The 11902-nt window shown below is 43.2% G+C and overlaps 1 protein-coding gene across 1 annotated transcript; it reads left to right on the top strand.

Annotated features, from left to right (window-relative positions):
* Nucleotides 1–38: 38 nt before the first annotated feature.
* YIPF3 (Yip1 domain family member 3) lies at nt 39–9525 on the top strand. The gene is made up of 9 exons (XM_081856084.1): nt 39–269; nt 2012–2212; nt 3576–3682; nt 4936–4981; nt 5307–5399; nt 5644–5775; nt 6745–6858; nt 7961–8084; nt 9076–9525. Exons 1-9 carry the CDS (start codon nt 174–176, stop codon nt 9195–9197), a joined length of 1035 nt encoding a protein of 344 aa, XP_081712210.1. The 5' UTR covers nt 39–173; the 3' UTR covers nt 9198–9525.
* The last annotated feature ends 2377 nt before the right edge of the window (nt 9526–11902 follow it).

The following is an 11902-nucleotide window of genomic DNA, read 5'->3' as shown; positions in this document are numbered from 1 at the left end:
CAGCTTGGCTGGGACGGTCCATAACCTTATTGGGGAGGGTTGCCTTGGCTTCGTTACATCCGGGTCCCTCTCCCTGTATCTCCCGTCGGGGCCCTGGTTTCCTGTATCCTCCGCTAGTGGGGTGAGGCAGGAGGGCGGGCGCCTGCTCGCTCCCCGCAACTGGTGGCAGGAAGATGTCCGGACCCGGGGTGCCCACGGCCGCAGGCGCCGGAGGGGCGAGGAGTCCTGGGGCGGCGCCGGAGTGGGGAGCCTTCGAGGACAACATGCAGGTATGGGAAGGAGGGAGGGAGGAGAGAAAAGGGGTGCAGGATAGAGCCCCATCCGCGATGGTGTATGTACCCTGCGGGTTACGTTTGCTGCCCTGTTCCGGAGTAACTTAACCCGGAGTAACTGCCACCCTTCACATAATCGTGGAAATTTACCCCGGTTCGGGGTAAAGCCATCAACCAACCCGCCAAGATGCTATGGAATTTACAATATTAGATGAGGAATGGGGTAAACTGTAGTCACATCCAACCCTACAGATCAGCTTCAGTCCGAGTAAAAGAACACATAGGTGGCATTTATGTCTGCAGCATTTGGCTAGAATTACAAAAGAGGGAGATCTGTCTATCTAATGTATTAAGACCAACCCACCAACCTGCTTCCAATGCTCGTCTTCTACTTGAAAGTTAGGAGAAGTAGTGAGAAGTAGTAATTATTTTCATAGCTGGCGGCTGTCAGTCAGGGCCATACACCTCAGTCCTAACCATGTTTCCTCAGAAGTATGTTTTGTTGAGTTCAGTAGGGCTTACTCCCAGGTAAGTAGGATTAATATTGCAGCCATAAGTGGTACTTGCTTGCCTCCAGCCCTGCTGAGTTCATTTGAGACTGCTACATCTGGTATTGGAGGACTGCAAAATGTTTTTGGTTTTTTTGCAATCTATATATGTATGTATGTATGTATGTATGTATGTATATATATCCTACCAAAATGTACTTCAGGGAGGAAGAGTTTCAAGAGACAGCTATATATCCCGGTTTAAGGAGCTGACTGTCAGTTCTAGTTTCCAGGCATGGATGCCAGGTCTACCAATGTATTACTTATGGCTTCTGTCATAGAATCATAAACTTGTAGAGTTGGAAGGAGTGCTGAGAGTCTTCTGGTCCAAACCCCCTGCAATGCAGGAATCTCCACTAAAGCATCCATGACAAATGGCCATTCAACCTCTGCTTAAAAACCCGAGGGAGCCCATTCCACTGTCAAAGAGCACTTAGTGTCAGAAAGTTTTTTCTTAAGTTTAAGTTGGACCCATATATAATGTAGGGGAGAGGTGGGGAAGCAGCATCTTGTAAAATGTAAAATTTTGACTAGCAGGTATCAGGAAATTGTGCCACTATTTACGTAAAATGTCATTCATTTTATGCTTTGTTAAGTTGTCCTATGAATATTTATGCTTACAACATATTCAAAACTTCAGTAAAATATGCCACAAGGATATTAAGGTGAGAGCAAGGCGAGGCTCCTTGAGAACGTTCCAGAGGTGTGGGATTGTATTTGAGAAGGCCCGCTTCCTGTTCATCAGGGCCTTGCTTTAAGCGGTGAAAGCACCCATAATTACTGTAGTGTACAGACTGGTTTAGGTGACAGCCAGTGTTAGAAACTGGGATAGAAATGCTAGGAGCCCTGGGACCTGAGTTGTGAACGTCCAAACAGAATGTCTAGTTGCCATTTGCTGGCAGGGGGTCGGCACCACTTTTTATGTATTATTTTGATAAGCATGAATTAATACGCAATTCACGTGACACATTGTTAATGTCACATTTTTAGCAGAAATTGTTAATACATGTTTAATTTGGTGTTTACAATAAGAATACTCTTTATTGTTAAACTCCTTAACATATTGTCTATCCTTAACATTTATTTTGACGCTTCAAAGCACATGCGTTTTAGTAATCCTTGTGTGTCAGCCAGGCACAAAAAATGGCACCCAGCTACCTTTAATGCTTTGCATATCTTTGCATTATTCAGGGCGGGGGCTCTGCTGTAATTGATATGGAAAATATGGATGATACATCTGGCTCCAGTTTTGAAGACATGGGTGAGATACACCAACGCATGAAGGAAGAAGAAGAAGTGGATGCAGAGGCAGCAGCTGCAGATGAGGAAGATGGCGAGTTCTTGGGAATGAAGGGCTTTAAGGGTCAGTTGGGTCGGCAAGTAGCTGATCAGGTAAGCTGCATTATAATTGGTTTGTTCTTGCTTCTCTGCTGTGAAGTTCTAAGCCCAGAAGACTGCTGGTTCCTGCAAGCTCATTGACTATAATCCTCTAAGGACAATGATTGGCGTTTCTTCCAAAGCATAGTCTTGGGTTCAATGTTCACATTTGTCTTTCTCAGATGGACAACATATATTCTGTGACCTGCACATGGGCCACAGGCCTTGTTATATGCATGCAAGACAGTGCATGCAAGATTTATAAAAACCTATTACCCAAATTTAGATTTAGCTCCTGTTCTTTTAACCCATACAGTAGAAAACAGACCGTTTATTTCTCTTCTGGTTGGAGAAACATAAGCTAGACTTGTAAACTTCTTTGACATGTGTTTTTTTTACAATCAAGCAGTATATAAATAAATTTTATGAAAATAAATAACTGCATATCCCCCTGTCATGCTCCAGGGGATTCCCTCTGGGGCTAGAGTCTCAATCCCAAGAGGAAGAAGCCTCTTCGTGAAACACTCAATAAGGGCAGCAGGGTTGAAGGTGCAGCACAGGCCAAGTAAGCCAAATTCAAGCACTGGAAACCAGTCTAGTTCCAAAATGTGATCCAGAGGAAAGGTCAGGCAACAGCCAAAGCTGAATATCACAGGAGTTCAGGCACGGGAAAGGCGGTGAAGACCTGCATTGTTTCCAATGGGGCTCAAGAGGGAGACCTTATATCTTGGCTTCCTAGACCACACCCTAACCACAACTGCTGGTAGTAAAGGAGTTCTATGGGACTCACAAGTAGATGCTTCACAAGCCATGCCATGGCTTTGGGTCCAAAGACCCATGCTATGTCATTCCTCTTCAACCTGCCCCTTTTGGCACCAGCATTCTCAAGAACTGATGGGTAGCTTCACCTCCTCCTTTGACAGCTCTAAGGGTTCTTCAGCAGGGCCCCTTGAAAGGATCCTCAGCACTGGTCCATGAGTCCCTGCCTGCTCCTCAATGTCCTCAACCTGTGGACTCTCTGGTTAACTCTCCAACGGCTTCGTGTCTGGCACTGGGTCTGGCCAGGCATGGCGCCCCCTCTATTTCACAATCTTGCATTCCTCGTGAGAAACTGAGCAAGAATCAGCAACATGCCTGAGCCTTCTCCACATTCAATTGCAGAGGTAGTAGTCCCTACCCACAGCTCCAAGCTACTGTCTTAACTTTCATTGCAGCATAAATTTCTGTTGCACAACTACAAAGATCACTGGTGTTTGGTGCATTCTAAAATATGGCATGAATGTTGATCCCTGCGCAAAAGCTGTAGTATTCAATACAATAATCTAGTCACCAGCACCAAAAAAGGAGAGCTCAGTTTCTTACAATCTCTCTTTTCTAGATGTGGCAAGCAGGAAAGAGACAAGCCTCCAAGGCTTTCAATCTCTATGCCAACATTGATATCCTCAGGCCCTACTTTGATGTTGAGCCAAACCAGGTTCGGAACAGGTAAGCAAATGGCAGGTTCTTCCTTCCACTTTTCCAGATTTGCTTTGTCTACCAATGGCTTTCCTAAGGCTGCTGTTTATTATGTTAATAACAGAAGCACAATTCGTTTAAGAAAGCAGTTGCCTGGCACCCCACATCTTTGATATTATTAAGGTGGTTGTTCAGATTATAGAGACAAGTACCATACCACACATCTGTTTTGCTTACCAGCCTTTTATAATGCAGCTTTGGGGGAGATGTTCAAGAATTCTTCTAGCTGTGCTGAAATTTCTCAAACCATTTATTCCAAACTTTTTCATTTTCAATCTTTTGATGGTAGTGCACCAGCAAAACAGGGCTGTGTAGTATCAGTTCAACAAATTGCTTAGCCTTGTGTGCCCTATCAAATGAATGTAAATCAGAGTTCCTTTAATCTGTCCTTACAGTACTGATTATTAAAAGGCACAAACTGCTGTTGGGCTCCCTCTCTTGTACGTGACTATTGAACTAACCACAGGAAGACAATTAAAAAACTCTTACTTCCATTGCAAATTAGACAGGATCAGGGTTGTACATATCTCCCACCTACCAACCACCCCAGGCTTTGTATCCATTTTAGTGGTGTGCTGTGTGGATTGTTTAATGAGACTGGGGGTGTACCCATGCTCTTGCCTCTCTCCTCGCCAACCCTCCCCATGAACCTTGCCAACCACCTCTGCTACCTTTAGACCTCATCATACCCACCCTCCCTCCCTCTCCTTAGACCTCCTCCTGCTCATACAGCCAGCCTCACTAGCAACACTATTTCATCCTTAGCAGCAGAGAGTGAGGAGGGAGGTGGTGGCAGATCAGGATGGTTGCTGGGAAGCTGCCCTGTCCTGCCTGATGGTTCCTCCATGGCTCACCTGAACAACCCACCAACCTACCTCTGTCTCACTCCTCCACTTCCCTTCTCACACTCCTGTGCTACTACGATGTCCCAGCAGCTTTTAGAAGTCTGTCATCACACTCAGACACCAAGTGAACTGCAAAATAACAACATTAAGTTTTTATTGTATGTTAAGATATGAAGCCTTCCATCATTAACATTTTGATCTACAGCATCAGATCTGTCATAAGTTAATTTTTATTTATTTTTTAAATTTATAGCCTGATTTTTAGTCTAGCAGAGTTGCATGTGAATTTTAAATGAGATGTTTGTCCTAAGAGACCTTGCTGCTTGTTCATTTGTTCATAGCTATTAACTCTCTCATGCACACCTTGTTCTCGTTTAGGTTGTTGGAGTCTATGATACCTGTTAAGATGATTAATTTCCCCCAGGTGAGTTTGTGTGGTAGATAATAGTTTACGTTTTTTGTGTCAGAAGAGCAGGGAGCTTTTAGTTGGGGCTCTGCTTCACTTTCCCCCTCTCTAAAGCTGGTGAGGTCCTCTACCCGTGTCCCAGTGTGGATGTGCATTGGTGTGTCCTTGGATGTTGAATCAGTAGGTCAGAAGCTCTTTGGGGCAGGTTGACTGCAATTCCTATTCCAGACTTAGTGGGGCCATACTTTTGTTGTTCCCTTTCTGCATTTGTATTCCTCTTCACAAATTAATCCGTCATTAAAATCCCACCTAACTGATCACTTACACCTTTCCTCTTTTATAGAAGATTGCTGGTGAACTTTATGGTCCCCTCATGCTGGTCTTCACATTGGTGGCCATCTTACTCCATGGAATGAAGACATCTGATACTATCATTGTAAGCAAAGGGGCTGGTTTTCCTGACATGTTCCTATCCAGAGCCTTATTTAGCTTTTGAACTTTCTGCACAGGAGTGTTGAAGTATCTTAAACGTTCTATGGTGAGAGAGAGTTCTGTGTATGAGGTGCAAATAATTACTACTACAGACTTCACTCCAGTTGAGTTTCATGGCAATTACTGCTTGATAGTCCCATTCCAGTTTGAAAAGAGTGCTCCTCTAGCTTCTCTTGCTTTTTCAACAGAGGGAAGGCACATTGATGGGTACAGCAATTGGCACCTGTTTTGGTTATTGGATAGGCGTCTCCTCCTTCATCTACTTCCTCGCATACTTGTGCAATGCTCAGATCACCATGGTCCAAATGTTGTCGCTATTGGTAAGTAAGAATAAGCTCTCCAACCAACTAACAGTCTCTGAGAGTGTCTAAAGCAGGGGTGGGGAACTGGATCCAGCCAGTGGACTCAATTTTACTCTCCTTTAACCCTATGGGCTAGATTAGGCAGGAGATGGGCAGGTACCTGGCATCCATGTGAAATCGGGTGACACAGCGCTTTGAAGACCCAATAGTCAGTTGACCATTGAGACATCAAATCCTCAAGCAGGGGCTTGCAAAGAGCTTTCCACTGTGCATTGAACTCCTGACAAACATCTGAGCACCAGTGCTTCAGAAGCCAGGTGCACAGTGTTTCAAAAGGCCCTATTGGCTCAGCCACCTTTTTACATGCACACATTTGACATCATGCATGATACCAGATGATAGATAGATGGGCATGGCTTGACCAAAATGGTCTGGTGGGTCAAATAGGAAAGGCTGGGGAAGCTAATGATGCATTTGGGCTGGAAGTTCCCCAGCCGTGGTCTAAAGAGGAGGACTGTAAATTTCCCTCTTAGTAGCTGGCTTTGTATCTTCACCAAGTGTAGAGCAAAAGCTCTTTCTCTTCTTTGGGGTTGATTTGAGTGCAGTGGTGAGGTGGCTTTTTATTTCATACGTCACGTCATTGATATTCTTTGGTTAAAGAGATGTTTTAAATAATGCTTTAAAAACTGGAAAGGGACAATGACTGTGAAATTAGGCCATTCTCGTTAGCTTCCAAACACTCTCCAGGCCTTTGTAGTGATTAACCCCATAATATATTCAGACATGCCTTGGGCATAATCTGACATTTGTCTAATAGCTCTAGTCACCAGGCATAATTCTGGCATTCAGCTGCAGTACATTGACTTGTACAGCTCCTGGCACTTTAGGCTGTGTGAGAAAATGCAGTCAGAATATACTGCTGCTTCTGCTTGGAGGTTTTCAGTTGCCCTCATGCTTGTCTCTAATGGGTTCCCTTCCTACACACAGGGCTACGGACTTTTTGGGCACTGCATCACCCTCTTTGTCACTTACAACATCCATTTCCACTCCCTTTTTTATATCTTCTGGCTGGTGATTGGCGGTCTTTCCACATTAAGAATGGTGAGTAACAGCATGCGTATCAGTTTTTAGGAGTTGTTCAGAGATATGGAAGAATTAGTAGCTGCATTTTCTCCCCCCACCCCCACTTCCTTCTATATCTCTTTTTCTATTAGCATCCCGTAGATTGTGTATACCTGCCCTAGGTTATGAAATGTTTAATGTATTATGCACTCATCAGCCATTGAATGCCTCCTTCAAAATTAGCACCTCTATCATTCCAAGTATGTTGACTGAATAGCATTAAAACCATATTATATAGTGGCTATTTCTGGTTGGATGGTGCCTTGTATGCCTCCTTCTGGCAACTCCTGAGGTCAAGCTGGTTCCAAACATACTGCTATGCTTTCCTTTGGACCACATCAGTGAGGCTGAGAGGGAAGGTCTTGTCCTCTGGGCAGCCCAAGATCTCCATGCACGCTACCCATACTTGCCCCCCAGGGAGGTCACTTTGGTGATGTTAACACAGTGGTTTGCCTTCACCCCTGGAGGCGCACTCCATTGTCTGTTGGGGCAGATGGATGCTGACAACAATGGTGGCTACTTTAGCCATCCATCAAATACACATAAAGAATACTAACAAAAGGAATCACAGGTCTGGTGGTGGAAGTGCTTTTCTGACACGGTTGAATCTCTCTCCCCCTGGATCTGTTGTGGCTATAGGTAACGGGAGACTTGAAAGATGTTGTGTTTTGAAACTAAGGATCTCGTTTCCATTTCAGCACATAAGAACTGACTCTTGTTTAGTGGTGTGTGGATTTCCAAATACCTCTGTTAACCTCATGTACCATTTTGTCATATCATTAGCTGGCAACAGTTGCTTCCTCTGTTTGGCATTGACATGTTGCCCTTGAGATCTGGTTTAAATACCCAAACTCTGATGGCACTTGGAGGCACAGCTATAGGAAATATTTAAAGAAGGAATTGAGAGGTTTAAAAGAGTATTCATCCATGTGAAACCAAACCACACATCCCTGTACCTCTTAGGCCTGTGAATTCTGTGGGAAATGTTGCCATAGGAAATGATAGCTCTGTTGCCTTATGCATTTGCATTTTGGGTTTTATAGCCAGAGTTTGAGAAACCTATGAGATCTGTCTTTCCTAGGTTGCTGTGTTGGTGTCACGCACAGTGGGGCATACCCAACGACTCATCTTGTGTGGAGCACTTGCTGCCCTGCACATGCTCTTCCTCCTTTATCTGCACTTTGCTTATCACAAGGTTGTAGAAGGTAAGAGAGATCAATGTTGGGTAGTAAGTTTTTGGAAGCACACACTTCCAGCTGTTTGTTGTTTTCGTCCTATTGAAATGAAGGCTTCAGAACTCTGTGAGAACATCACCTAAAGGATTCTCTGTTTCATGCCGTGTCTTCCACTCCCTGTGAGCAGATCACTACTTGGATTTCATAAATTATATAGTCTGAGCCCCATTCCTTCTTTGAGGCCTTTCACACATAATGGTTTTTCCTCAGAGCTGAAACTTCTGTACATGGTAAATGTCACACTTTTGTTACAAGTGATGAATGCACAGGTGTTTATGACATTTAAACTCAATAAGTAGTCACACCTCTCTCTCTCTCTCTCTCTCTCTCACACACACACACACACACACTCATGTTATATAAATAAAAGCAATGAATTCTGAGTCCCTAAAATGTCTGAGAGGGAGTAGATTCTGTTTGTGTTACTCAGTATGGAACTTGATCAGGTAGGTAGAGGCCTGTTTTTCGAGCAGCTTTGAGAGTGCACTGAAACAGTCGACGTTTTGTACAGTCTGCTATGTTAACACTTGCATTCAACGTCTTGTGATCTGCAACAGTTGTACTGCTTATCATATCAAATCCTGAACTTTATTCAGCCTGAACCGACAGCAGTCTTGCATTGCCCCATCTCTGCCTTGTTTGGCAGAGTGAATCTGCGGCATGTTGCCCATGTAGCAAAATACTTTCCTAATGTCATCTGCTATGAAGAGCACAGTGCTCAGCTACACCATGATTCTGGAAGCTGGCTATATACACAGATCCATCTCAAGACCCACCGCTTCACTGAACTGCAGATTTGATGTGTATTGAGAAAAATAACATCCAGGAAGACACACGCGTATAGGAGGAGGCTGAAGATATTAATGCTGTGAATCAGCAAAGGGCCAGAGTAATATGAAACAAAACTGATGTAAGTACAGCCTACGTTTAATATTGACTAGCCCTGTTCCTTTTCTCACAGGCATCCTGGACACGTTGGAAGGACCCAACATCCCTCCTTTTCAGAGAGTTCCCAGAGACATTCCAGCTGTTTCCTCTGTGGTACGAAACATGACAACCAAAGCAGTTGGACTTAACTTATAGCCTTACAGACTGTGCGCCCCCTGCCTCTACATAGGTCATGTACTCTGTTGCTGTTACCTGGGAAAAGGGACAAAGTAACGGGAGCAGGACCTGGCTTTATCTGCAGATCTCCCCTTGGAAACGGAGAGCAGCAGAAGAGAGAGAAGATGTATTTGTCCGGTTTTGGCCAGATTGTACTGGGCAAAGCTCTTTTTCTGGCCCACTTAGCTTGGATTGCATAGCTCATTCACTTTCCTCCATACGCCCTTTGTTCTTGCTCTTGTCTCTTTAGCCTGTGTACTTGTAATCCTCTTCTTTGCTGAGGGAAGAATTAAATTTAATGGATGTCTGTTCTGAGCAATCTCTTCCATTGGACCCTCGTCATAAATTTAGAAGAGCAGAGCAGATAGTTCTGTCCTGTTTGTTCTCCTGCTATGTTCTAAAATCCAACCAAAACTGGGGTTATAATTTCATTTGCCCAAGTTGCTTCCCTCAAGTGAGCAGCATTTGATTTTGGTTTATGCAAACAATGGCAGGCTATGAGCCTGTCCAGACCTCAGATGAGTGGTCAACCCTTTGTGCCTCTTTTAATTCCCCCTCGTCCATGTGGTGTTCTCTCCCAACTGCTGCTGTCCTCCACACTTTCTCCTTCCTAAATCTGGAGATTTAGTCTAAGAATACAGATAAATTTGCATAAGAGCCTGAAAGGAATTAAGGGCAGAATTTAGCTACTTTTCAATAATAAGGAAAAAGTCATCATTTAAAAAGAAATACCAGTGGCACTGGCTTTTCTGAGTTATTAATACAGAATAAATCTCTCTGGGTTCCTTACAGAAATTGCAGAACAAAAGTACATAACCCACATATTCCATTTACTGAGTTGTATTATTGTAAATAATGGACATGACTAATTTAGGCCCATTAATTTCAATAGGTCTCTGAATATAACATGTTTAGACACAAGCCTCTGATTGCACTGGAACAAAGATGTTCATTAAGCAGAATCTTATTAAATTGGCCAGTTAGTGAAGCAGAGAGCAGATCATTAAAACAAGTCAACTTAAATGCTGTCCTATCTTTGTAATTAGTTAATGTTGACAAGTGTGAAGCCTTCACAGTTACATAATTAGGAATATTGCTTTGGAATAGTGAAGAGCAAGACTTAACAGCTGAAATTCTCAGATAAAAATCCAGATCTATTAATCTCTGGATAACAGAAAGCTGAGCCTTTTTTAGACCATAATTACCATAACTAGTTAGGTTACATTTGCTGATACATGTGGCATGGTACATTCTATTCACAATTTCCATTAGAACACAAAGCACTTTCATTTATTTTTCTGCCCTGGTCTAATTCTCTTTTTTTTTTAAGGAGCCAGTACGTAATCAGGGATATAGAAAAGAGGGATTGAGATTCACTTAACAAGAAAAAGATTAAAGGTTTCTGTTTTTTGAAAAAATGGTATAAATAAAATACAACTCTTAACACTAATGGATGTATCATGAATATTGAACCTTACAAATCCTTCTGAATTTCCAGTGCCTTTTCAGATTACTGGGTTTCAATGTGATAAGGCCAATGTTTCCTACAAAGTACCTTAGCCAGTGAGGGAATAAAACTTGTAACGGTGGTAAACCATTCTCACTTGTGGAAATTGGTGAAAACGGTAACATAATAGTTGGTACTGTCAGAACAACTGGAACAATTTTACCAGATTTGCCACCATATATTTGAAACTATGTCTGCATGGGAGGGTTACCACATTCTTTATTTTAAATAACCCAGCCATGTGGGAAACGGTATGGGGGGGGGGATGGAAAATGCTGCTGTATCTTCCACATGGCCTATACTGCACACCAAAAGCCCAGCGGCTGACACATTGGACAGGTGGACAGCTATGCAGGTTGGGCTCAAGTATCCGAATGAGTGTATGTACTCAAAATATTTAGTTTAATTCTCTCACTCACATACATACACTGACAGTTCTTAGCCCTGCATTCTCATCTGTGCACAGGCTTGGATCTGAAGAATCACGGCTTGAGTCCTGATTGCCTAGTAGAACCTTCCTGCTTCACCACAGCCAATCACAAGCAAACAATCACACCCTAAGCCAACCCCAACCTCTCACCACCAAAGGAACACAAGTGAACAACACAAGCAACGCTGACACCAAACTCTACATACATTAAACATAATAGAAACACCGCCACCTGACCCCACCCCCATCCATCCTCCCTCTCCCCACCCCCCCTTTCTTTTTTCTTTCTGTTTTCTTCTCCCCCTAATGCCTCAACAAATGAAACGGATTTGTAAAAACGTTACATGGAAGAAGAAGAAGAAAAAAAAACCGAGGCACTTCACTTCTGTAAAACAAGAAAATCCTTAATAAAAAATATTTTTTTTAAAAAAAAAGAACCTTCCTGCTCAACGTCCCAATACGTCTCTTATTCCCCAAGCCATTCCTGGGGGTGCAGGGGCCCTCCCAGGTGGTATGCAACATCATCATAATAATAATAATAATAATAATAATAATACCTTTATTACCAATGTACAACCAGTGTACAATGAAATTATCTGAGCCTCCCTCCCCCCCCCCAAACACTCAAATCTCATTGCACTCTGTGTGCTTGTCGCACAACACACCAACCCCGAAAGTCAGTTGCACTATATTATTTTATGTTCAGCAGCCTAACAGCCCACGGATAGAAACTGTTTGTTAGCCTGT

The sequence above is a fragment of the Podarcis erhardii genome (genome assembly GCF_964252035.2).
Source record: "Podarcis erhardii genome assembly, chromosome: 3".
Classification (NCBI taxonomy): Eukaryota; Metazoa; Chordata; class Lepidosauria; order Squamata; family Lacertidae; genus Podarcis; species Podarcis erhardii.
The sequence above is the reverse complement of the archived record's forward strand: the minus strand, read 5'-3'. Positions and strand labels throughout refer to the sequence as shown.

Coding starts and splice junctions, on each gene's coding strand:
- YIPF3 (XM_081856084.1), top strand. CDS start 174: ATGTCCGGACCCGGGGTGCCCACGGCCGCAGGCGCCGGAGGGGCGAGG. Junction 3,683..4,935: donor CCAAACCAGGTTCGGAACAG/GTAAGCAAATGG, acceptor GTTCTCGTTTAG/GTTGTTGGAGTCTATGATAC. Junction 5,776..6,744: donor TCCAAATGTTGTCGCTATTG/GTAAGTAAGAAT, acceptor TCCTACACACAG/GGCTACGGACTTTTTGGGCA.